Below are 26,086 nucleotides of genomic sequence, written 5' to 3' on the forward strand. Positions count from 1 at the left end.
TATTTGATCATGGAAGAGCGCCTCTCTGCCCTCCTTAACTGCAGTACAAAAATATTTTGTCACTTGAATGTGTTTATGTTAGGGTTAAAAAAAATAATGCTCTCACATTACTGGGCTCTGAATGCACATGATGAAAGGAAAGCGCGTTGTTATTTAAGGGTGAACGTTACCTCTTTTCTGTGCTCTCCCATAGGTGCTGTCTGCTTACAATAACACAAAAGAGGATGAGGATGAAGAGTATGAGGGCGAGGGCCTCTTGGCTCCACTCTCGACCACGTGTATTCTTGGGTTGATAATACAGATGTGGATGTTATTGCTTGAGAATACGCGTAGTCGAGTGGAGGCTTTGTCAACTGAAGGTCGTTCGGAATAAAAAAAGGCACACTCGCGGGTACGTTTTGAACATGACGCAATCCAGATCGTCGTCAAACCGCCTCCCTTAAATGCTGTTTGTGTGTGTGTGTGTGTGTGTGTGTGTGTGTGTGTTGGTTCACCATTCCAGGTTTATGAAGCGTGTCCCTCTTAGCACCTGTAGAGGAAATGAGTTTGCGCGCATCTCCTGCGAGAGGCGCTGCCGGCGACGACCTCCTAACACTAAGCTCAACTCCCCACAGGCTTTATTAGTTCAGAGAGATGAACGCTCCAGTCGCATGTTCATCACAAACCTTCGACTACTCAGTCACTTGTGCCCTCCAGGAGAGAAAGTGAGAGAGAGACTGTAATCCTATTATTGGTGAGCAGCTTAGATGGCCTGTTTTTGCATGAATTGAGTAGGATTTTGCACAAAAACAGCATTATATTTTGCCCAAAATAATTTACCAAGACTGTACTCAGCCGATGCACTAATGAAACCGTGTCAACTAATGGAAAAGGTTTTCCTTTCTAGTTTAAAATAACTTACTTCAGCCTACAGGATCCCTCACCATACACTGGCCAACGGACTAACCCGGGCTGATTTTTCCTCTTTAGGTAAAGTTTAAAATTCATCCGTATTCTGTTGTACCCGGTAGCTAGCACGAAGCTGACCTGGGAGGGTTTGTTCCCCCAGTTCAACATCCAAATTTGCAGACTCTTCGCTAGGACAGTGTCAGAGGGCAACAGTGAAGCAAAGGCAATGACGTCGATACACTGCCTAGATAGGCTTTGTTGACTGATTAATTAGCAGTTTAATATAATGCTCATTCACGTGCAAACACTTCGGGTTGTCATGTTGAAAGAGAGCTTTTCACGTGATGCTGTGCACCTCTCACAACCACTCGGTGAGTATGTCACACGACATACACGGGCTGTGATGCATCAAGACAACAGAGAAAGGTATATGGCTGCTCAGTACAATACGGTTAAGCCGCATGAGTAATAAAATGATTCGAACAGAATCGACATCACAAAGTCAGCTGTGTTTAGTCTCTTTATGGTTATTGTCGTTTACGTTTTATGCTAAGGCAGCGACCTTCTTTTCACTCCTGTAAGACAAATGATGATGCATGAAGAGGACAGCCTTTAGCCTCCCTCTTCTTTTCCTTTACACACTACACAAGGGTGAGTAATTTTACGACGGTTACATTTATTTCTTCTCTACAGTGATTATATTCAGTATCAATTTCCTTTCACACAGCTCGTAAGCCTATTTACAAAGGAGGTAAAGGGATGCTACTGTGAATATAAAAGGTGTACACACCCTTTGGACTTATGTGGTCTTTTATAAATATATATATTCTTTTTACTGGGCTCTAGGCAGAGGGTACTTCTCTCTCCAGGACGGGCTGGTTCTTAAGCACCATTAGGGCTCACATAGACGAACAACCATCTGCACTCACACTTACACCAAGGGACAATTTAGAGTGTTCCATTAACCTGCCATGCATGTTTATGGAGTGTGGGAGGAAACCGGAGAACTCGGAGAAAATCCACGCGGGCCCGGGGAGAACATGCAAACTCCACACAGGGAGGCTGGAGCCGGAATCGAACCCCGCACGTCTGCACTGTCAGGTCGACGCGCTAACCACTCGATCACCGGGCCGCCCCACTTGCAAGTCAAAGCAAAATATCTCAAGGCACTAATGTATAAATTAATTTCAGTTCAAATATATATGACTTGTATTTGATTACTATTTATTCATTATTTCTTGAACAAATGAGTTGACATAATTTTATGTCAACAAAAAATGACTCGGTCCGTCTCTACAATTTAAAAATCTAATTTGCCCCTGCCGCCCTCCACTTCCGTTTTGACTTAAATTACTTCGCTTTTTTTTCTCTATTAATGAGCTACATGCTCCATTTAGATAACCAAGAGAATAAATAGAAACCTACACAAATTAAAACAGGAGCGGGAAATGGCACCGATTATTTTCTGAGTTCAACCTGCTGATCTAATGGACAACAGATAACCCAGTTATGGAGCCTGGAACAGATTGTAATCAACTGGACGACAAATCCAAAATGTTCCTGGTAATTCGCAATACAAAACCATTTCTACTCCCATCACATTTTCCATTCATGGCTGCAGTACACAGACGGTAACACAAGTAGCCTGTAACAATAAATGAGCTGTGGAGTGGTCGTCCGTGTGTGCGTGTGTTGTGTTTGATGACAGAGCCCAGCTGGAGCACTATTGACGACACCTTATTAAACATGCTGGAGGACGACCACAATGGAGAATGATTATCACTTAGCCTCTCCTCCCCTGTGTGTGTGTGTGTGTGTGTGTGTGTGTGTGTGTGTGTGTGTGTGTGTGTGTGTGTGCGTGCCCTGCCCCCCATTGCTCTTTATCCTCTCTCATTCAGCACGTGGGGTCAGGGGTCACTCTGTGTACGTTGTCAAGTCTGCCAATCACCCACACAGTGACTGCGAGGCAACTGTTGCCAAGGAAACAGCGATGTGGTCGCTAGGCACCTGGAGCTGTGCTCACAATAGTCATTTTGTTGCTTAGCACACACACACACGCACACACACAGACAACCCCAAACAAAAGTGCGCCCACAGCTCTGCCCAATCAACAAGTTTATACTGCACCAGAGTGGAATTTCTCATTAAAATCCTTAATTGCATTCTGCTGTGACGAAATGTGTGCCGTGCTCACGCAGTGGTTAAAACTCATGCAACATTAAGTGATATGAGTGCAATTTATTACGCGCACAGATGCAAATATATTGCTGAATGCGCAGCGAAAAACGCTCGCTCGTTTATATCTCTGAGCAACAATGCTAATGGAGCTCAGATGTCTTCTTCCAATTGGGTGGCGGCCTCCCGATTACTCAGCACGCCGGGCGACCCGCACCACGACTTGATCAATAAAAGACATAAACATCCATCACTCCAGCTAAAAATAGTAACAGCGACGCAAAATCAATGCTTTATTTCCCTATTGGCATGTGGAGCGCTTGGATTTTGCCAATGTGTGGGGGATCAAAGTAGAGAGGGACGAATGCGCCCTTTGCACCCAACCGTTTCCTAAAATGCTTAATTTTAATTTATTTTTATTTCGCTCTGATTTGGGTTTTTTTTTTTCATTTGTAGTTTCAATCAATTTTTAGAGTGGGTTTGACAGTTTGTAATTATTTTTTTAATTATTCTTCAAGTTCAGTTTTTATTAGTTTCAGGGACAGCGTTGAGGTGGTGGTCTTTTCAAATGAAGACTCTCGGAAGATTTTTTTTTCTATGATTCCCTGCGAAGGTGCTGGAAACTAGCATTTATTGCAACATTCTCTCGTCCTCGTCCAGGCAGCCAGTTCAAAACATTGCTCTTGTAGTCACACATTCAACTTCTTCGCCAACAGTGCAACAAATTCCCAAGCCGCGCAAGATAGATTTCGATGCAATGGTGGAAAAAAAAAAATTCAAATAAACCGCTCTGTGAAACGGAACCTGTTGTAATAAATAGCATTTTCTGACCAGAAGGTGCACAAAATCATTTGCCCACGAGAGCCCTCAGGAATAAGAAGAATAACCCTTTAAAGGGACCTTTCTATTGGCTGAGCACTGGCACTTATATAATAGTCATGCATTAAAAAAAAAACAATTTCTGGACAAAAAAATTTCCACAGATTTAATAACGCCCATTGTGAACCTAATGCGTTCAACGTGAGCCTATTGCTGTTGTGTCCTTGGTTGCAGCGTATTTTCACATGAATATTGGGAGCATTATGCAAAACAAATGGGATGGACTGACACACATCGCACAGTATAGGGGGTACACCCTCGGGCACAACTGTCTCGATTTTCGACACTTAAGCGTCCTTGGGTATCTTCACAGCCGTGATATAAATTTCAGTTATTATTGTTCCTAAAGAATAACAGACGCTTATAAGTGAGTGCGAGGAGAAGCTTATCGTTGCGATATTGTCATCTTTTTAATGTTTGTATCCAAATCGCATCTCGAGAATGCCCGCTAGGATCATTATCAGGCTTCTGCAGAGCTTGCTGATGAGCTCATCATTTGAATCGAAATCTAAAACATGCAAGATAGGGGTCCTCGAGGACCGCAGTTGGTGACCCCTGGTTTAGGGTTAAATGAAAGATGTCAAAGCAGCACTTTGCCTCTTTTGATTTGAGCCACCGAAATGGGGAACGGGAAATTTTAAATGACAACGATACCTGGGGAATCGAAATGTTAGTCCCGGTTCAAATCAATTCTCAAGACTCAATGCCAAATAATATGAATTCCACACCACCCAAAATTATTTTCTCATTGGATTTCTACCATTCAGGTAGGTGACCCTTTTTGGTTTCAAAATGGCAAATTTTGCCAAAAGGTGAGTGATTTTCATGCCTGCTCATTGCATTATAGCCTTTAGAACAGTGATTCTAAACCTTTTTAGAGGCACCAAACCCTTCATGAGTGAAAAATAAAAATATTTTTTACAGATTCAAGATATTAAAAAAAACGTATTTCTTAAAAACAGGGAAAAAAGTAAATAAAATTTCAAGAGATAATTATACTTTTTTTTTTTATTGTACGACGTACTACAACGACAGTCACATGTTGACTACTAAACGAACTGAATTTCCCACAGCACTGATTGGACAAGCAATGCCATGTGATCATCTGCAGCCAGTGATGGCCAAGTGGGCGTGTCATAACTAATTAACATGTTGAGTCGCGTGTCTTAACCTCCGCGGCAGAGGCTCCGTCGAACCCCTGAAAAACATGTGTCTTGAAATTTTATTGACTTGTATTCATTTTTTAAGAAATGTCTTGAATTTATAAAAAGTGACATTTTAGTTTTTCTCGAATGAAGGGTTCGGTGAATGTGCGTATGAACTGGTTGGGTTCGGTACCTCGAACAAGGTTAAGAACCACTGCTCTCGAACATTCGTACCTTATTAAATCGAAACACCACTTAATCAAACTGAATCCACTCCACTTTAAAAAGAACCGTCTTTGAAACGTATCGCACATCAAATGTATCAAATTGTCTTTTATTGGAGTACTGCACACCCCTTAAATATACATACACCATAAACATGATCCATATTCAAATTTGGAGGGAAAAAGGATAAAAGCAGCCATTAGTTTCAGTTGTTGTTGTTTTTTTGAACAGTAAGTTTATTATTATAGTTTTTAGTAGTGTGGAAGTGCACTCTATCTTGCCCAGCTGACCTCGGGAGAGAGGCCACTGCACTGGTCGCCTGTCAATCGCAGGGCGCTTGTCATCATTCACCTCAATATGCAATTCAGATTATGGAATGACTCGAACATGCATGTTCTTAGACCATGGGAGGAAGAACGTGTGCGATTCCAACCCCAATCCTCGCAGCTGCGAAGCAAGTATGTTCACCGCTAATCACTGTGCTGCCCAATATTGTCAGCCATGAACTGAAATTGAATTTCCCATCGGATCTTCGATCGTGCAGGTGTTTCCAACGAAGAGGTCGCCGTCCGTAGTTTCTGTCTCGGGCCACACACATGCGCGCAATCACATTTTGTCAACAGTGGATTCTTGCAGGCATTAAAAAAAAAAATCTAAATCTAATCTAAAGCCAAAAACAAAAACTAGAGAAAAAAAAAAGTGTTAAAAAAAAAATCTTTGCTCCTCCTCCGGGGCTACTGATTGGCCGATTCACAAGCGTCTATCCAATCACTGTACACGTCTACTGGCTCTGACAGATCTGGAGAGAGAAGGGTCAAGGAGAAAGACTCGGTTGCATGATATTATTTGCATTCGAAATTCACTTTGGAACTCAATAGGTAAAAAGTGACGGTGGCGCTCAACTTCAGACAAGATTTATTCATAATTTAAAGATACGTATTTTTTAATATGAGAAAAACAAAAGTAATATTACAAAAAAACAAGTACTGGGTCGTGGTAGAATCAATAGTCGTAATTTATGAGGCAGTCTTTATATTATTTTAGAAAGGTGAGTTCATCAGAATTAAGTTGTTACGTAACTTATAAATGTTTTCATTTTAGAAAATTTGCCATTTTTATGTGAATAGTTGCAAAGCAAAAAGACAATTGTGTTAACTTTTTAGGAAAATAAGAAAATAAAAACTTTAAGCAGTATAATAAAACATCTTGAAAAAAAAGTTAAAATGAAGTTGTAATGTAAAAATAAAATGGCCACATTACTCAAAAGACAAGACGTTGAAGGTTTGTTGGAAAAAAAGCCACAGGGTGCCTTGATAAGCTGATGGTGAAAGCTTTTTTCTTCAAGTATTTCATTTATCACTTTCAAATCTGATGACTTCATCCAACTTTAATTTCTAAAATGCTCATTTTATTACCCATACATTTACAACTTTATACAGGTGAAATTGCAATGTTTCTTCTTGCAATATTATATCTTACTTCTTGCCGCTCTCAACTGATGTCATTCTGTTGTCATGTTAACACTTAATAACGTGTGACTTTATTGACATCGTGAACAAAAATTTCACACCTGAAGGACTTTCTCCAGTTTTCTGTCAGCTGATAGACTTCACATCCCTCCCTGACGCTGACCACGCCAAAGCGTCAATAACCTCCAACGCTACATCGGCTGTCTGAGCACGTAGGAGGGAGGCGCCGAATGCTCAATTAGGAGCGGTACAAAGACCAAAAAGCACAGGGAGTTATGATGTGCCAATAAATCAGCGGTTAAACATCGGGGCCAGAAGATCACGCTGAAAGCTTCCAGTAAATGGATGATGTCGTAAACCTAATGGAAGTGTCCCAAGCTTATCGTTAAAAAACATAACAGGACAATCTAAGCATGTGTATTCTTATGGACCACAGTGCAACACAAACAATTAACAGTCACATGTCACACTCTCTTTGATCATGCAATATTAATGGTTGAACAAACATGCAATTTTTGGGGATAGGGGTGGGGGCGTTCCAGAAAAGTGACGATTTGGAGGTGCAAGAGATTCCATCGCGGACTGCACACAGAAAAGCAGGAATGAGGACTCAAACCCAGAACCTCAGAACTGTGTGCCTGACGTGAAAAACAACAGCAGGGAGACAAATGCATTGCATGGAGAAGGATACAAGTAATAGGCGTCTGGAACTCCTCCAAACAGACCGTACAAGATATTATCCCAGTATTTCTGGTTCTCTCCCTGTAGCGGGGGGGGGGGGGGGGGTTAGCAACAAGTCTATAAAAAGGAGCGATAGCCTTGAAAAAAAGCGAAGACTTACATTTTGACGTCACATGACTTCTCGTGGTTGCAGAAGGGGCAGGTGAATTGAGTGTCTAGATCCCCGGTCATCTTCTTCTTAGGAGGGGGTTTTCGTTTGGACTTGCGGCGACCCATCGTTCGAAAATGTTCTGTCGCTGTTTTATAGCACAGGGAATAAATCAAAAACAATGAGGGACGAGAACAGAACACTGCGATTACCCTATCGAAACTTTCTGATAGGTTAGCAATTGAAAATTGGCATGTTTGTTTTTAACTCCCCATACAACAATTACGTCCAGTAAGGTACACCATTTACGACTGCACAATAATCGTCGATTAGGAATCAACAGAATCAAAATAACCTAAAGATCTTAAAGTTAGCTCTTGTTTACCTTTGCTCGGAAAGAGGAAAGACACGTTGCAAGGATATTTACTTCCGCAAGACTCGGCTGGCAGCATTCATGGTTAAATGATTGGATGAACTCGAGTCACTTTACGGCCATTCATTGGCTCGTACGTACGTCTGTCATGTGGATATTAGCAGCGACGTAAACGGATTGACTTGCCCGCGTGATGACGTCAGAAGCTACAGGTTTGCCTCACTCCACTTTAGCTCAACGCAGACGATTTATCGACTGAATTTACGTGTTCAAGAATAAATATTACTTTTATATTACTGTCCCCCAAGTCACGAACTAAGGTGAGCCGAAGTTGACACGATATCTCGCTAAAGTAGGTTAGCAATCTCTCAAGGCTGTCTGTTTTTTTTAGGATTCTCAGAAGTAATCGTTTCACTCACTTACGAAGTCTCTCAAACGTGACCAAAGGTTCTAAACTGACAAAAACATACCGGTATATTTACTCTCAATTAAGACATAGTGTTATATTGGGAGGAAACAATCATCTTATTACTTTTAGTAAACTTCTCTCAAACTCCCAAAATAATAAATTGTTTTGCATGTAAGAGAGAGAGACAGAGGAGTTTACACGTTCTGCCCGTGTTTGTACTGTATTGGTTTTGTCTGGGTACGGCACAGGTGCCATACTCAAGGCCCGGGGGCCACATCTGGCCTGCCACATCATTTGAGGTGGCCCGCGAAAGCAGATCATGTGTGTCAGCTTCCATGATCCTTTCTATTATCTGTACCGAAATGTCAAATTGTCATGTGTACGAAATAGCGTTGAGATTTTGCAATAATTTTCTGACACTGTTTACACTCACTTGAACAATAAGTGAACAAATAACAAACACATAGTTGACTGATTTCAAAACTAGTAATCCATCAATTTGTTTTGGACAATAATACTATGTAATGATTCGACAAAAATTAATTTGACACCCCTGGGGTACGGCGATTTCCTTCCAACTATGAAAAAAACCCATGCATAGTGCTCCAGACTGTTTTGCACTGCATATGGGAACTTTTTTTCAGAAAGCTAAGGTTGGGCACACTGTTGTGCTTCCTGGTCACATTTGATTTTTAAAATAGACAGCTTGGTCAGGTCATTCATAGAGGAGGTAAAAACGGTTTATGTAAAAAAGTTACTTGTCCTATCAGTTTGCACATTCAGCATTCTAGACAACGCAATAACACACTGCTGATTCATTCAAAAGTACAGTCATGTGAGCAACTATTGTGTTGTCACAGCAGGGATGTCAGTGATGTGGACAGTGAAGGTGGTGGGCCTGGGAGTCGTGGCCTTTTCCCTCAGTGTGGAACTGCTGTGGCGGCTCCTGCGGCGCCTCAAGCCGCCTACAACTCTGAATGAGGTCCTCTTCTTTCCCTCAGAGGTGGCCTGCATGGAGCACATCTTCTCTCCTGCTTCTCCCAAGTGAGCGACTCTTTGTGTTGAACATAATGAAGCTGCTGTGATGGACGGCAAAACAGTGCAAGAGGGAGCTTTGTGTTCAACAGTTCTTTTGTGTTTTAATGAACACGTTTGCTTTTCAGTCTTTTCAGCTGGCATGATGTCCTTGAGGAGAAGAAGTGACGATAGGCAAATGGTAGAAAGAAATCTATCATTAACGGAGTCTTGCAATTGTTTGGACTGCGCTGCGTGACAGCAACTTACATGGATATAACCTTGATTGTTTTGCTATTAAAACTGCAATGTCACAGCTTTTGTGCAAAGTTAGCTACAGCAGGGGTGGGAAACCTAAAGCCCCTGGGCCTTATACTTTATGTATTGCAAAAGAATTTGATCTGCCATCATGCAAATGAACAACAACAACATAAAAGCTAAAATCACAAGGAAATGAAGCTCATGTACTGTAGATATGATACGGTAACGAGGAACTGAAAAGCATGTCGATCAAATCAAAGCTCATTTCGAGAAAAAATGATGACAACATGAGAATAAAATAAAATAAATAGAAACTGAAGATCATGTAGATTAAAATAACAACAGTTGCTATTTTTTGTGTGCTTTCAGCTCCTGTTGCTGCCCATTGCCTCATGGTGTAGAGACGTCCTTCACCCATCTTCTCCGCTTCATCCTATCAGCATCCTCCTCTCTGGACTTGTGTTTGTTTTCTTTTTCCAACATGGACCTATGCAGGGCTGTTCTGTACCTGCACAGAAGGAAGATCACCGTTCGAGTCCTGGTGGACAAAGAATACTCTGTCATCACTGGCTCCCAGGTTGGAGCCCTCCGCAAGGCGGGTAAGTGAATCCAGTGTGGTAGCATGTGAACTTTGTCTACGAAATCACTTGGGGATACGATAGAAGCTTGCGGTAAAAATGTATGAGGTCCATTCAACTGAATGGAAGCGAGCCTCGCCTTACACAATACCCACACTTTTGTCATCATTATCTCCCATGTAGTATTTTTGCAACCTGCATGCTCCTTGACTGACATCTTTTTGTGGGTTAAAAAAAGTGAGACTACGCAACACATTATGGTGAGACTCAAAACACCATGCAGTTCATTATGGATTCCACAGACTCCACACATTCATTCATTTTCCGAACCGCTTTATCCTCACTAGGGTCGCGGGGGTTGCCGGAGCCTATCCCAGCTGTCTTCGGGCAGTAGGCGGGGGACACCCTGAATCGGTTGCCAGCCAATCGCAGGACACACAGAGACGAACAACCATCCGCGCTCACAATCACACCTAGGGACAATTCAGAGTGTTCAATCAGCCTGCCACGCATGTTTTTGGAATGTGGGAGGAAACCGGAGTACCCGGAGAAAACCCAGACAGGCCCGGGGAGAACATGCAAACTCCATACATGGAGGCCAGAGCTGGAATTGAACCCGGTACCTTTGCACTGTGAAGTCGACGTGCTAACCACTGGACAACCCACTCCATGCATGACATCACCCATTGTGTGAGGGCTGGTGAGTGGCCAACTGTAATTTTCGGGTTCAGAAGCATCGTGCCCTGTGCGGCTTCACTTGTAGCATGTACAGTAATTATTTATTGTTAAAGCACAATTGCAGTACAAGGTTGAATTTCCTTCTTTTTAATTTATTACTTCTCATGTTGTTCTTGCCTGTCATTAAGTTCTAATTGTAACGCTGTACTTCCCACATTCTTTTGGATTGATAGTTTGCTTTTTCTAAACAAACAAACAAACAAACAAAAAAGCTTGGCTTTCAATGAACTCATCGTAATATCGTTATCGGATCAGTGTCGGAATATCTGGCATGAATATCAGGATATGACGTTTTTATCCGTAGCGCTCAGCTCCAGTTGCTGGCATAAAATGGATAATTTTGGGGGCCAGTCGAGTGAAAGTTGAAAGGTTCCAGTTTTTAAATAGATAAAAAGACATCAAGCTCACTCAGGGGTGATTTTGTAGAGCAACCGGCAGAGTCGACCGGAAATGACTCAGGTCATTCTCAATGGAAGGTGCTCGCTCCATTCTTCGACAAGCGGCATCAATGCCAAGAAGTCTCTCCTGGGTAGTTGTTCTGGGGTGAATGGCGGGATGACAGCAGCTGTCTGACCTAATGGACTCTCACACCGTGAAAGGCTTTGTGTGTTCTGTCTCCCTCTCGCTATCTTTCCTTCGCTTTCAGCCTCCCACATTTGCTGAATTGCCGCTGCTTTATATTGTTAAGTAAGGATTAAGTAAGTAAGAAATTGGCAACGTGGATGGCAGATTTCATTAGGCCAAGTGTTTGTGTTTGTGTGTGTGTGCATGAGTGTGTGTGTGTGTGTGAGAGGATGTTCAGCACTTCAGTCCAGCCGTTGTGTCTTGTCTTTGTCCTGCATGGTGCTTTCATGCTGAAGTAGCTGACTCAGTGGCACGAGCACATGCGCTGCTAAACATCAATCCATTTCTGTTCTTCTAGTAACCTTTAAAAAAACAGCCTATCGTTCATTCTGTCCACGATTATTTGGCAAACTAAGTCTAAAATATGAAAAATAGACTGGTTGTTTTGTCGTTTGATTTTCATCTAACACAAAAACTTGTAAAACCCAGCTTTTTCCTAATTCAATTTTAGGCTCAAATACAAATGGGAAAACAAGCCACTTTACTGAATTTGATGTTAATATGTATTCATATGTAATAATAATATTGGTCAGGTTTGCGTGACCCAGAAGTTTGGTACTTAAGTTACGTTCATACTGCCGAATGAAAACAAATACTAGGAATGATGAGCTGGTGTCCATATCCAGTTGACCCTCGCTATTCGCTGGCGGGATAGGGACCAGGCTAGTCTTACGAATAGCAAAAGTGTATGTATAATTGACACCTATTGAAATACTTCAGGGCGGCCCGGTGATCCAGTGGTTAGCGCGTCGACCTCACAGTGCAGAGATCGTGGGTTTGATCCCGGCTCCGGCCTTCCTGCGTGGAGTTTGCATGTTCTCCCGTGTGTGTATGGGTTTTCTCCGGGTGCTCCGGTTTCCTCCCACGTTCCAAAAACATGCATGGCAGGCTGATTGAACACTCTAAATTGTGCCTAGGTGTGAGTGTGAGCGCGGATGGTTGTTCGTCTGTGTGCCCTGCGATTCGCTGGCAACCAGTTCAGGGTGTCCCCCGCCTACTGCCCGAAGACAGCTGGGATAGGCTCCAGGATGGATGGATGAAATACTACACTTTTTGTGGACGTTTGTGATGGGACAAGTGAGAGTGGATATTTAAAGGGCCTCTTCAGGTTCAAGTAGCAGCTTTCTGAGAGAAGAGCCCGCTGCAGTTTCCAGTGTTATCTTAAATTTTGGATCAATCGCTCAGAAAGTAATTCATCATTAGGGCGGAGGGGAGGACCGGTGGTAATCAACAAGATACCCCAGAAACATTCATGAACACGCATCTACACAGGAAAAGCTGTCATTCACACAGGCCATATGTAATATCCATCCATCCATCCATTTTCCGAACCGCTTGATCCTCACTAGGGTCGCGGGGGGTGCTGGAGCCTATCCCAGCCGTCTTCGGGCAGTAGGCGGGGACACCCTGAATCAGTTGCCAGCCAATCGCAGGGCACACAGAGACAAACAACCATCCACGCCCACACTCACACCTAGGGACAATTTAGAGCATCCAATCAGCCTGCCATGCATGTTTTTGGAATGTGGGAGGAAACCGGAGCACCCGGAGAAAACCCACGCAGGCCCGGGGAGAACATGCAAACTCCACACAGGGAGGCCGTAGCTGGAATCGAACCCGGTACCTCTGCACTGTGAAGCCGACGTGCTAACCACTGGACTACCGGGCCGCCATATGTAATAGTCACTTGCAAATACACACCGCAGTGAATGCAGTATAATCACAATAACACAACATAAATCCCTTGCATGAGTATGGTCGCCTTTGACTGAATCGGCATGATCTGAGTGGAGCTGCTCTTGGCCTTCATCCAGCATAATACATAGTTGCATTTCAGCCTCTCTTCGGCCAGACAAGCGGGTTGGCCACATGTACGTGCGTCTCGCAACACAGCCAGACTCGGTGGAGACTCCCCACGAGCCAGCATTTCACCTGATTGCTTTTCCCGCAATGCACTCTTGTGGTGATATTTTTTCTTTTTGTGAGGCCACAGGTTCTGTTTTACATTTTCATGGCGATGTTGAGCACTGTACGACATATGTAATCCCTAACCGGACAAGATTATCTCCCTTTCTAATTGATGATGTAGTGACTAAAACCTGATGTTAATTTCCCACTTCAAATGACGCATGATCAACCACAGATCAGTTTTCATTCTCTCCCCAAGTGTAAAATATCAAGTTTATTCAGATGGCCCTCAAGCTGTACCTTTATACTCCTGGGTGTGGAGTCTCTGCCAAATGAGTTCTGTATGTAGGATCGATATCACCATTTCACTTTCTTTTTCCAACTTTGTTCTCCCCGATTGTTTCCAGAGCAGACCAGTTCATCCATAATACATTGAAATTCTGTCATTCCTCACTCTCCTCCTCCTCCACAGGGATCTGCGTGCGCAACGTGGGCCGCTATGTGCACATGCATCACAAGTTCGCACTGGTGGACGGCCGACGCCTCATCACAGGCTCCCTCAACTGGACGCTGGCGGCGGTGCAGTGCAACTCTGAGAACGTCCTCGTCACCGAAGAGCCTCGTCTGGTCCAACCCTTCGTCAGAGAGTTCTGTAGGTTATGGGCGGACAATGATCCCTCTCAGAATGGACCTTTTAGTGACCAAAATGTGGCCCACAACTGATTAGCACTGTGTGATACTGGGAGGGGGGGCTTCGAGTCAGTTTTAAGTTTTGAAAGACTTATGTTGAATGCCTTTTCCGAATTTTAAAGTACAGGTAGTTAAATAGCACACTTGCCTCAGTGTGAATGCTGAAAGACAAGCATTCCCTAAACATTTTAATTTTTCCTCCAGATTATTAATCATATGCTAGATATGCTAGTTTTGTTCCAGACAACAGCACACAAGATTGACCAAAGACCTATGATGTCACTGCATCGAGTTAGATTGCTCTGACGTCGTCCCTTGACACTCACAGCCCATATTTACGTGGTACATGTAATCTATGATATGCAGTGATGTCAAAACAACTTTAGACACACAACAAAATGAAACTTTGTCTTTTCCTAATATTGATCCATCACACAGCTTTTTACAATTATATTTTATTTTATATTATTTTTTAAAGTATATGTAAAAGTGGCATTAACCCAAAAAATGTTGCTGTCCCCCCCGACCCCCTATTTTTTTCATGTTATGTAAAGTTAGATCAACCTTATAATTAGTGATTACATTTTAAAAAGACACTTATGCGGATGACGACACAAATTCAGTAAAGTCAAAGTCACTTTTTGAGGGGGAAAAATAGTTACCTTGTATCAGGATAATTTATTATTAGGAGAATAATATTTCCTGACCCTCAGTCCTCCTCAACCCAAGTGAGGCTCAGTAGGAAAAAAATGGATGGATTGACCATCACTCTTTTTTTGGCTTTGACAAAATGGCATCAGTGTGCAAAAATATATTGTTTTAGGCACCACATATTGGTAGAGCATAGTCCCCAATTAATTTTTCTTACGCATTTTAGCTCAGTGGCAGTTAACAGTAATTTTTGTGGATTCTCCATAACCAAAACTTGGGCTGGCATTGTGTTGTAACAGCTGCTTTTTGAGAGAATTGTTGAAATAGTTTAGAAATGACTTGTTATTAAGACTGAGTGTTTATGTTTTTTGTGTTTTATGGGCAGTCTCAGTGCCAATTAAATCCAAATTGTTTTTCAGAGCACCAACTACTTTGCTCCACAGCTGTCGTTCTCTCTCTCTCTCTCTCTCTCTCTCTCTCTCTCTCTCTCTCTCTCTCTCTCTCGCACTCCCCCCACCCCTCTTCTAGCTCAATTTAGATTCCCAAGAAGCAGTACCCTACCAAAGTGATATCAGCACTCAACAATACAGTGCATTGAACACGATCTGCTTTGGGAATGCTTCAAATGCCTGCATGACGGCTTGCTCCCTGTGTTTTAACATCTTTGCTCGAGTTATGTGTGCTAAATGACAGTGTTAGTAATCAGCTGCCACATTACATAAGGGACCGATTTAACGAAACGGGTCATGAGTTGATATGCGCAAAGTGATGCGAAACTCCGGCGCAGTTTACGCCTAAACCGGTTTGCGTGCACCAAGGAGACCGCTGCCGGAAACTCATTTGAGTCCAATTTCAAAATAAAGAATTGACAATTTACATATCGGCACAAACGCTGCAGAGCGGTTTCAAGAGGAATTGATTGTCATTAAAGACGTTATTCTCAGACCTGAAATTATAACTATTTTATGAGGGGTATAAGATGCAAAAACGTTCGCTGCTTCATGATATAAATGTGAATCATAATCAAACCGTTTTCCACAATACGTTCCTCAAGAATGAGTAGAACCACTCATTGGAAGTTACTACAAAACACGTGTTTCTGTTGAAACTATTATCACAGTTTTAGGTTTCAAGTTATCACAATAGAACACCGAATGATGTACTCCATCAATCTATTTGTGTTCCATATCACGTTTACCTGAATTGCTAGCTCTCGTTTTCCAACCATTTCTCACAATTTCAGTCGCGGTCTTGAAAACTTCGAAAGACAAGACCGGAAGCACTCCGTCTTCACGACCGCGGACTTGACCGCCTCGCACGGTGGAGGTCCGGGCCGTGAGCACATGCACAGAGCCGGGAGCGGCGCACACTGATCGCCCAGTTGAAGCAGAGGACGACGTGAGACGGGGGAAGCGAACAAAGCCAAGGTAGCGACGGCGTGCAAAAACAACAACAACAAAAAAAAAGTGATGTGTTAAACATCAAACCTGCTCATGTCGCATGTGAATATATCAACTCAAAATGCACGTGTGGATAATTGCATTTATCGTCAACAAGTGTCATGACCCCATGTGACCCGCAAGCTTTTCACAGGTACACGCTCGCACACGCGTCACCATCTCTTTTTCTTTATCATGGGTTGCAAACTCCAGGCCTGCGGGCCGATCCAGACTGCCACATCATTATTTGTGGCCTGTGAAAACGTTATTTCCTTGACTTTTGCTCAAAACTAGCCATTAAAATGCTAATAACCCTCACAGAACATACTGTAATTCGTTAAGGGCCAAGAAGTGGACCTGCCGTGCCACACACCTAGTCTCTAAGCAAAGACAATGCATCTCAGATTTTGGCTGCCATTTAAAAAAAGCTAACGCCGTACAAACACAACTTCCCATTACATTTAACATTTAAACATACCTCTTTGGTTAGAGCCAAAGCAAAAAAAAAAAGCTCTAATGAGTTAATTTTATTAATTAATCAATTTCACAATTTGTTCTGTTGAAAGGCTGAAACTTGCTTTTGCGTTTGTCCGCATCCATCCTAAAAGAAAGACAAAGCTATCATTACTTGAAAAAAATGCAAGGGTATGCTGCTGCTTCATTTCAAATGCCATTATATCTGTTCCCCCATGATTCAAAACATGAGCATCATTTTTTATTTTATTTTCTTACTGGGCCAGTGGTGCTCCAGTGGTGAGCGCGTATACCTAACAGTGCAGAGGTCGTGGGTTCGATCCTGGCTGCAGCCTTCCTATGTGGAGTTTGCATGTTCTTCCCAGGCCTGGTGGGTTTTCTCCGGGTACTCCGGTTTCCTCCCACATTCCAAAAACATGCATGGCAGGCTGATTGAACACTAAATTTTCCCTAGGTGTGAGTGTGAGCGCAGATGGGGGTTTTTTTTTGTCTTTGTGTGCCCTGCAATTGGCTGGCAACCGGTTCAGGGTGTCCCCCGCCTACTGCCCGAAGATGGCTGGGACAGGCTCCAGCACCCCCCGCGACCCTTGTGAGGATAAAGCGGTTCGGAAAATGGATGGATGGATTTTCTGACTGTACCCACCACCAAAACCAAATTGGATCTTAAACCAAGTAACACACTGTATCGTGATGTTACAGTGATACATTAATGTGGTTTCACCAGTGTAACAAGGGCCCCTGAGGGCAACCATAACCATGACATGAGACATGATGATAAAATATTTGACACCCCTGATCTAAATCCTCTACATTTTCTCTTTCAACCCACCACTTTGTTCAACTCAATGATGTGTCGCAAAATGTGTTTGGTTTGTGTGTGCTGCTGAGCCAGACCTTCTTTATGTTGGTGTGAGCAGTAATGCTGATCAGGTCCCCAGAGAGCGAAAGAGAGAGAGAGGAAAGTGGGTGGACGTGAGGACGAATGCCCGCTTCAGCAGCCTGATGATGCTGGGAGATGGTGAATGGCTGAAGATGAACGAGTGGGTGATGATGGATGCGATGCGCAGGGCTCAGCATCGACCGGCGCCATCAGTTTGGAGGCTGCGTTGAGAAATGACCAACAGGAGTCTCGGGTGACGGAAATAGAGGGATGGAGGGAGTCCGGGGTGGGCGGGGCATGGGCCAGATCGTGATTCATGGCCATGCTGTGACAAGCCAAGATGGAATGTTTTCAAAGCAACACTTCCATTTACCATTTACTCAGCTATTACCCGGGGGATGGATTTCTGACGGGTGAGCGTTAACTTGAATTGCCGAGCAGCTGAGATCCTTTACGGTGACATCACGGGCTTTTTCAATCTCCCTCGGCTGGGCTCACAGTTCCCAAGCACAAGGAGACGCGAATCAAATGTCATAATTGCTCTGGTTAAGTCATTCTTTCCGGTAGACAATTTATCAGTTGGAGGAATTTGTCCATTCATTTTATTTATACTGAGTCGAAGTTGAGATATTGGCGCTATTGATATGGAGGAATTTAAACACCACCACAGTATTAAATATGTTTTACAGATATCTTTTACGTAAATGTTTTGGTGTTATTCGTTAGGTTTACGCTAAATTAAAAGCAAATGAACCGTGAGTTAATAAGACTACTTTCCACTTGAGTTCAAAATTTCCTGTTTCACGAAGCAATGATATGTAAACATGTGGATTGCACTTCTTAAGAACTGAAGTTATCTAGACAATTGATAAATGAATAATATACTCCACTACATTGTGGTGCCAATTTGAATTCACTTTATTGTTCAACCCTATTAAATAATCTACCAATACCTGCAATGTTCAACAGATGCGCCAGAACTGGTCAAGGTAGTGTGATTCATGAACTGTCGGTATTGAACCAAACCAGACGTCTCCTTTAAAGCTGAAGCCGAAGGGTAATTTAAACTTTCAAAATGACAATGAGCCCCCAACTCATCCAATGAATTACTTCACTAGAAGAAAAGTTGAAAAAAATGGCATTCCACAGCCAAAACCCAGATCTAAGTCAAACTGAATATTAGTTGGGGTGACCTGAAGGGGGTTGCACACTTGCACACTAGAGGTGCCCTCATGCTGACGGACTTGCTTTATGTCATCTGTATGTTGATCCTTGATCCTAAAAATTAACCAGAACATCCTTGGCAATTATTTGTTTTCTCTTTTTTTTTTTCAACGATTTCCAGGTATTAATTATGATGCCTTTTGAGAATGGTGTGGTGATGAGGAAAAGTTATCTTTGCTTTTATGCTCTTATCTTGACACGGATGCCCAGTCCAACTCAATGAAGAAAAATGACCAAATAACATGAGATAAATGAATTTGCCAATTATCTGCCAAGGACGTGATGACCCAGTGCAGCTCTAACGCACACAGGAGGAGGACAAGCAACTGCTTTCCTAGCAAACACAGCTTGTGATAACATGTTTGTACATTACTACGGGCCACGTCGCACATCCTTCAGCTGTATCCTGAAGAGTGTTGCTGCTTTGCCTGACGACCGCCTTTCCACTTTGACAGATGGCATCAGCCAGAGAGGAGAGGGACGCGGCCGACCAGAACTTCGACTACATGTTCAAGCTGCTGATCATCGGCAACAGCAGCGTAGGGAAGACGTCCTTCCTGTTCCGCTACACGGATGACTCGTTCACGTCCGCCTTTGTCAGCACGGTGGGCATCGACTTTAAAGTCAAGACCATCTACAGGAACGACAAGCGCATCAAGCTGCAGATCTGGGTGAGGCGTAACAACATAGAATGATGTCTATGCCTTGCTACCCAATCCACCTCGTTGGGATTATGTGAGCGTATCATCAAATGGAGCTTTTATTCCGAATGGGAGCAAAATGCTTGATTTCCGATTGCTAACCTCAGAGAAGACCTGTAAATTAGGGAGAAAGAAAAGTTCATTCGCAAAAAAAGGCTTCTAAACCCCAGTAATTCACTTTTGGCTGACAGAGGGGAGTTTGCTCTGTGCGGCCGCCAACAACTAAAGGCTGGCAGACGGTGTTTCCTTGCACATTCCATTTGAATAATTCTGCTCTCAGAAGGTGCTGAGTGTGAAAACACAACGTCCTACCCCGAACTGCAAACAGACAGCTAGGGAAGTCTGTGCAATACAATTAATAATCTAGAGAATAAAAGAATGTACAAACATTCCCATACAGAATGAGAAAGTCCTAAAGAAGCACCCAAGGGCATGAATACACTTAGACACCAAGGAACTAAACTCTGAGAACTTGTGATAGTCCTGATGATAATCCATACATCATCACATTTTTTTTTTTTTTATCATGAATGACTTTGGGCGAGGGACACACCCTGGACTGATCACCATCCAATCACAGAGCACGAACAACCAATTCCGAGATTCAAACTTTAGACCTGCGAGGCATGTGGCACACCACTTCTCCTCTGTAATACCTTCATGACAATTAAATAATCTGTCACGATGTCTGTTAGTTGTGGGGAATTGATTCAAGCCACCAACGCAAGATGGAATGCACCAATAGCTTTCTGCCACCAGAGGCGCTGTTCGTTCAATGTCAACTCATTTGCTGCAAATTCAGTTTATCTGTCAATGGGTTCCTTTTAAGTTCATCCTGAAATTTCACCCGAAAGCCTAACTGTGTACCTCTATTTTATATAAATTGTAAATGATACGATAATAGTCCTGTTGATGCACTCACTTTTACACATAGTTTCTTAATTATTTCAAAAATAAGAATAATGTTATTTTTGTGGCTCTGGAAAGCTACACAAGTTGCTAAAATGGCAGTGTGCAGGGCACTTAAAGTGTTATTTATGTGTTTATTGGTTTTTACACTTGCTAATTTTTGTGTTAGCACCCCTGGAGCTTTACTGAAGTTATGATCTCTATATGAATATTTAAAAGAAAGCCCAAGCACCATACCGTCGACTTCATGCCGCACAACAGCTCCCCAGTGCACAGGAAGACGCACGCTGGCAGTTCTATTGGCAATGAAACGCAATAAAAATACAACATTGCAAAAGACGAAATATGGTGCATTTAAGGACATAAAAGCTAAGTCAAAACTACACACAGATGCATAATGTCGATTTTACTTAACACCGGTTGTTCTTTCAAAACAACTTTTGCAACATTCGTGCTTCACTTTTGGGGCTACGATTCGTCTTGCTTAAATCTGAATTATAAGATTCAAGATAACCGTACATGCCATCTCAAAGCAAGATTGCGTGATGCTTCGTAAAGACCTTTTTAAAATTTCAAGTCAAACAATACCGCTGTGAATCTTGACCCGCTCCATCATTGGACTCAACATCTTCACTTTTTTTTCCCTGTTGCCATCACAAGTTAGCAGAGTTGGTTTAAATTAGTGGAGCTGCCGCCATCTTGACTTCAGAAGAAACAACAAATGTTATGAGAATACCTGATAGCCATTTTCAGCAGTAAATGTTTACATTTCCACACAGACTTTAATGTAGCTGTTTGTCACCATTTATTTTATTTTAATATGATATCGTGACCCAAATATTACAACTTTTAACGTTTTCCTCCTAATATTGTTTGTATTTCAATGTGGCCAATATAGCCATTCATACTAATCAGAAATTTGAAGAAAATGAAAGTGGATCAAAAGGTGTCGTTTTGAAAAAACAATTGGAACAAATGAAGCCAATATATGGCGCAGAGTTCGTCTTGTTTCTTCTGTGTAGCGGATACAACAAATAACTCCGCAGGGAAAACAGGTTTGACAGATAATAAATCAACAAAATTGTTTGGGAAAAAAAAGTATCGCCTCTTAAATGCCAGTGCTGTAAATTGACTTGAGCCAATAAAAGCTGAGGTTAAAAGGTTCTAGCCTGCAGCCCAGAGGCTTGGAGACCATTTTCGTGCCCCCCCCCCCCCCCCCCCGACCCTGATCGGGCCTCCGCCCGGTTGCCATGCATGTGGCATCTAGTCATTTCTCACGCGGCGGCTTTAATGCAAGTTGATGTTTAACATGCTCCCCAGACAGTACACTTCATGAAATATGCATGGCTTTGAGCGGGGTGGGGGGGCCCCGCCCCACTGTGCTTACGATGCAGCCCGACACCCAACCAGGATAAGACTCGGCTCACTCACAGCACTCCTGCGAGATGAAAGCAATACATCCTCCTCCCTCCATGTTGGAATGTATTCTGCTAGTAAGCACTCTGCGCACATCCGGAGCAATGATCAAATTCTGTTCCAATGGCTTCCGCGGGACCACTGAAACCACTCATTTTTTGTTACATTCCGCACTGCATCATTAGCATTACTTTTCATAATGGAACCACATATTAAATTCATCTGTTTAAGTGTGCTACTGTGCCTCCACGTGAAGTGTTATATGATGATTCAAGTTCCCCGGCAGACTACACATAAAGAAGACAAACACTAGACTTTCACAATTTATTGTGTGCTTCCAAAATAAAATAAAAAAGAGACTGCATCCTGGTACGCTTTGGGTGGTGCAACACCGTCTCCTGTTTGGAAAGATTTCCTTGTCTGCAAAGTCAATCATTCACTTTTCCTTGTGGGGTTCGCCCAAGCTGCTGTGTCCGTTTTTCCCTTTGCCCTCCAACATCCTTGTGGGAATTTCGCTACTACAACGAGTCGAAATGTTTGTCGTACAATACTACACGACTGAAAAGTAAAACGGCAATGATTTCATGTACTTGCTGTCTCGAAATAACAACAATGTAGTATGTATCCCTCCATTTCTACAACACTTGTCCTCGGATTGGTTGCCTTCTTAGCATATTACCGAATTTCAGCACTATGAAGCAGATGGGATGTCACTCCTCTTTCACCATGCTGCCCAGTGCCCAATATACTGTATATGAATACTGTAAAAGAACAGCTCCAGTCAGGGCTTTCCATGAGGAAAATAGCATAGTGTTTACTTTGGTGGTGGTCCGTCATATTGATAGACCAGCCCTGACACCATTCCCCGTTGTGCCAGTATAAATTTCACTTCTCAACGACAGCCACGTTTCCCTGGAGCAAATAAATACATAAATGACTTACGACTAATTTTGAAGTCCTCAGATGCCCCCCACTTCTCCATCGATTTTGTTATTCATTACAAGTTTGTGGCTACCTCCTAAGTGCATTCTCGGCGTTTGTGCCATGTCATGATGCAATATGAATACAGTATTGGAAAATGATTGCTGTTTGAAATTTAGTCTTAGTAGTATTTTCGTCAGGCCCCGCTGCAGACCAAAACGAGGACGAAAGCGACTGAAGTGGACCGTTGCCAAAAAATGAGTCTCCGCTGCACATTGACATAAAAACTTTCACTGTTATTGTAAAATACAATCTATATACCGTATTTTCCGGACTATAAGTCACAGTTTTTTTTCATAGTTTGGCTGGGGTGCGACTTATACCCTGGAGCGATTTCTGGGTGAAATTAGTGACACATTATTATATCATTTCGCATGTTATTTTCACATTTAACTTCAAGAGGCCGCTCAAGACCTGTGTTGATAAAACCACGATGAGTCTTCTTCTTGGTGGAGTTGTTTTAAAGTGACACGGAGGATGAAGATTTCATTGGATTTAGTGATTTGGAGTGACATTGATGGTTTGGTGAACTTGTTAGCATGTTCTTGATGCTATAGTTATCTGAATAACTCTTAATATGTTACTTGAACATACCTGGCACGTTCTCAGTTCGTTGTTTATGCGTCATGTAACTTATTCAGCGTGTCGTTTTCTATTTTATCTTTATTTTAAATTGCCTTTCAAGATGGCATGTATGTTCTTGGTGTTGGATTTTAGATTTCCCCCCCAAAATGCGACTTATACTCCAGTGCGACTTTTATATGTTTTTTTTCTTCTTTATTATCCATTTTATGATTGGTGTGACCTATACTCCGGAGCGACTTGTAGTCCGGAAAATACGGTACTACTGCTGGCAAGCAGTCCAGGGTATACTCTGCCACTCAGACAAAATCAGATGGGATTGGCTCCATCCCTACCCGCGACGCTAATGTGGACGAGTCCAATGAAAATTGAATGGATGCAAGTGACACGCTCTTCTGCTTTTGTGCTTCCAGGACACAGCGGGTCAGGAGCGCTACCGCACCATCACCACAGCTTACTACAGAGGAGCGATGGGTTTCCTCCTCGTATATGACATCACAAGTCAGGAGTCCTTTGTGGCGGTACAAGACTGGTAATCAGGCCTTAGTTCAGGTGTTTTTGAAGCCTTTGCTGCACGAACAGAACCATGTATTTTTTTGTTTCCCAGGGGAACGCAAATCAAGACGTACTCGTGGGACAACGCCCAGGTGGTGCTGGTTGGGAATAAGTTGGACTTGGAGGAAGACAGGCAGGTCCCCACCGAAGATGCTCAGAGACTCGCTACAGAGCTCGGTCAGTGCAGGAAAACACACACACACGCTCTTCACGCCAGACTCACAAATGGTCTGTGTTTACAGCTTAACCCATTCACTCCCAAAGACGTTTTTAAACGTCTTTTCAGACTTGGTCCAGAATTGGCTGGTACTGAATGAGTTAATAACAGTGTCATCGTATGGCCGACTTATGGTCCCAGAGTTTTATTTATTTATTTATTTATTTATTTTGGTTGGGGGGGGGGGTGTTGTTTGTCTACCAATTATCTCGCTGTGTGAAAATAGAAATTCTAACAATGGGAACAGCTTGTATGCTATAACGGCCTGCATGCAGGTGACCTTTGCGGACTGATCATGTTAATATCGGAGCATCACGTGCCTCATTGGTCAGGCAATATTTGAGAAACTACAATGCTAAGAAGCGAAAAGTTGGTATGCTGGCGTATAACACGATGGCAAAAGTGCTTCGGTATGTTGCAGTAAATCCAAATTATATAGTGATGGTCTTGGTAAAGGAGATAAAAATGCTAACAGTGCCATTAGCTAGTATACAAGCATCTACTATGCTAGCAACACTTGGGCACTGATCATGTTAATATCGGAGTATCACGTGCCTCATTGGTCAGGCAATATTTGAGAAACTACAATGCTAAGAAGCAAAAAGTTGGTATGCTGACCTATAACACGATGGCAAAAGTGCTTCGGTATGTTGCAGTAAATCCAAATTATATGGTGATGGCCTTGACAAAGGAGATAAAAATGCTAACAGTGCCATTGGCTAGTATACAAGCATCTACTATGCTAGCAACACTTGGGCACATCTTGTGCCTTAACAGACTTGACAAGAATTCCTCTCCGTAACCCTGAAAATAAAAATTTTGCCACTTCTGTTAAGAAAGCACTAGGGCAGACCCCTGTTATGTCTATTCGTTGGGTTCTGTTTCAAAATCCAAATGTGACCGGCTAAAATGCTAACAAGCAATCATTTTGTGTATCCCTTTACTTTCACCCACACCTCGCAGGCTTTGAGTTCTTCGAGGCCAGCGCCAAAGAATGCATCAACGTGAAGCAGGTTTTTGACAAGCTGGTGGACGTCATCTGCGACAAGATGAACGACGGCGTCAGCTGTGATGCCTCTCCGTCACCCAATCACAAGGAAGCCGGCTTGAAGGACACTCCTCGCGGCATGCAGGGGGGCTGCGCATGTTGATGGCCAATACGCTCTCACGCACACATTGCTAAGCTTGTCGACCTATTCTTCCTCAATCGGGCCTTATTTAAATGTGACTGTTACACTGAAATACCAAAGAGCTGCTTCGCGGACACGTGCCTTTGACCTTGCCCCTTATTTATCACTTTTGTGTGTGTGGAAGCAGGCACCTGTTGCAGGCAAACACATGGACCAAACCGGAGAGCAGTGAGGATCACAGTATTTGTGTCATGCCGCCACCTTGCGGCTGTATTAGGAAGTTGCATAACCGTGACGTCAAGGTACAAGGGGAGCTCATTGCTGATGTCATTGTCTTGGAATGTTTTGGGGGAATTTCCACTGTAAATGGTCACTGATAAGACAATATTTCTTTTGCCACCTGTTTCTTTTATTTTCGCCTTCAAATTTGGGAATTTAAAGGATGCTTTGCACTATGTCTGCTGTTATGTTTTGGAATAAAATACTTAATATCATATTTATTTTAATTTTTGTTGTACATTGTAGTATTTATGACCAAAATGACCGCACTTTTGGGATTTCTCCGACCCAAAAAGTAGGTCCAACTCATTCCTTTCTTGTTTTAATAATCCAAGATGGATAGATGACCTTATTTCAGTGTATTATGGAGTAGCTTGTGTACTTTATGTACCGTGTTTATTTTATTGGCCTCCAATTTGAAATGACCCAGTTGACGTGGTCCA

The 26,086-nt window shown here is 42.7% G+C and overlaps 3 protein-coding genes across 7 annotated transcripts; 2 read left to right on the forward strand and 1 right to left on the reverse strand.

The window, feature by feature from the left end:
• On the forward strand, positions 1–16,242 carry pld6 (phospholipase D family, member 6). Of its 5 annotated transcripts, none has more exons than XM_086120111.1 (6): positions 1–391; positions 503–733; positions 9,253–9,436; positions 10,037–10,266; positions 10,429–10,505; positions 10,593–10,915. In XM_086120111.1, exons 3-6 carry the CDS (start codon positions 9,258–9,260, stop codon positions 10,653–10,655), a joined length of 549 nt encoding a protein of 182 aa, XP_085976237.1. In that variant the 5' UTR covers positions 1–391; positions 503–733; positions 9,253–9,257; the 3' UTR covers positions 10,656–10,915. The 5 variants fall into 5 exon arrangements, with proteins under 5 accessions (XP_085976237.1, XP_085976236.1, XP_085976233.1 ...); XM_086120110.1 differs by lacking the exons at positions 10,429–10,505; positions 10,593–10,915 and adding exons at positions 13,988–14,167; positions 16,100–16,242 and having other exon boundaries at positions 2–391; XM_086120107.1 differs by lacking the exons at positions 10,429–10,505; positions 10,593–10,915 and adding an exon at positions 13,988–15,283 and having other exon boundaries at positions 5–391.
• On the reverse strand, positions 5,403–8,091 carry LOC147200158 (transcription elongation factor 1 homolog). Its single transcript, XM_086120114.1, has 4 exons — positions 7,996–8,091; positions 7,623–7,758; positions 7,473–7,543; positions 5,403–6,111 (listed from the first exon to the last, which is right to left on the reverse strand). The coding sequence occupies exons 1-4, from the start codon at positions 8,060–8,062 to the stop codon at positions 6,047–6,049; spliced, it is 339 nt and encodes a 112-aa protein (XP_085976240.1). The 5' UTR covers positions 8,063–8,091; the 3' UTR covers positions 5,403–6,046.
• On the forward strand, positions 16,162–25,860 carry rab3da (RAB3D, member RAS oncogene family, a). Its single transcript, XM_086120112.1, has 5 exons — positions 16,162–16,283; positions 19,329–19,544; positions 23,876–23,994; positions 24,070–24,194; positions 25,198–25,860. The coding sequence occupies exons 2-5, from the start codon at positions 19,329–19,331 to the stop codon at positions 25,383–25,385; spliced, it is 648 nt and encodes a 215-aa protein (XP_085976238.1). The 5' UTR covers positions 16,162–16,283; the 3' UTR covers positions 25,386–25,860.
• Positions 25,861–26,086: the final 226 nt, after the last annotated feature.

The sequence above is a fragment of the Hippocampus guttulatus genome, chromosome 9, assembly GCF_054856545.1.
Source record: "Hippocampus guttulatus isolate MCC_2025c chromosome 9, RoL_Hgut_1.0, whole genome shotgun sequence".
Lineage (NCBI taxonomy): Eukaryota > Metazoa > Chordata > Actinopteri > Syngnathiformes > Syngnathidae > Hippocampus > Hippocampus guttulatus.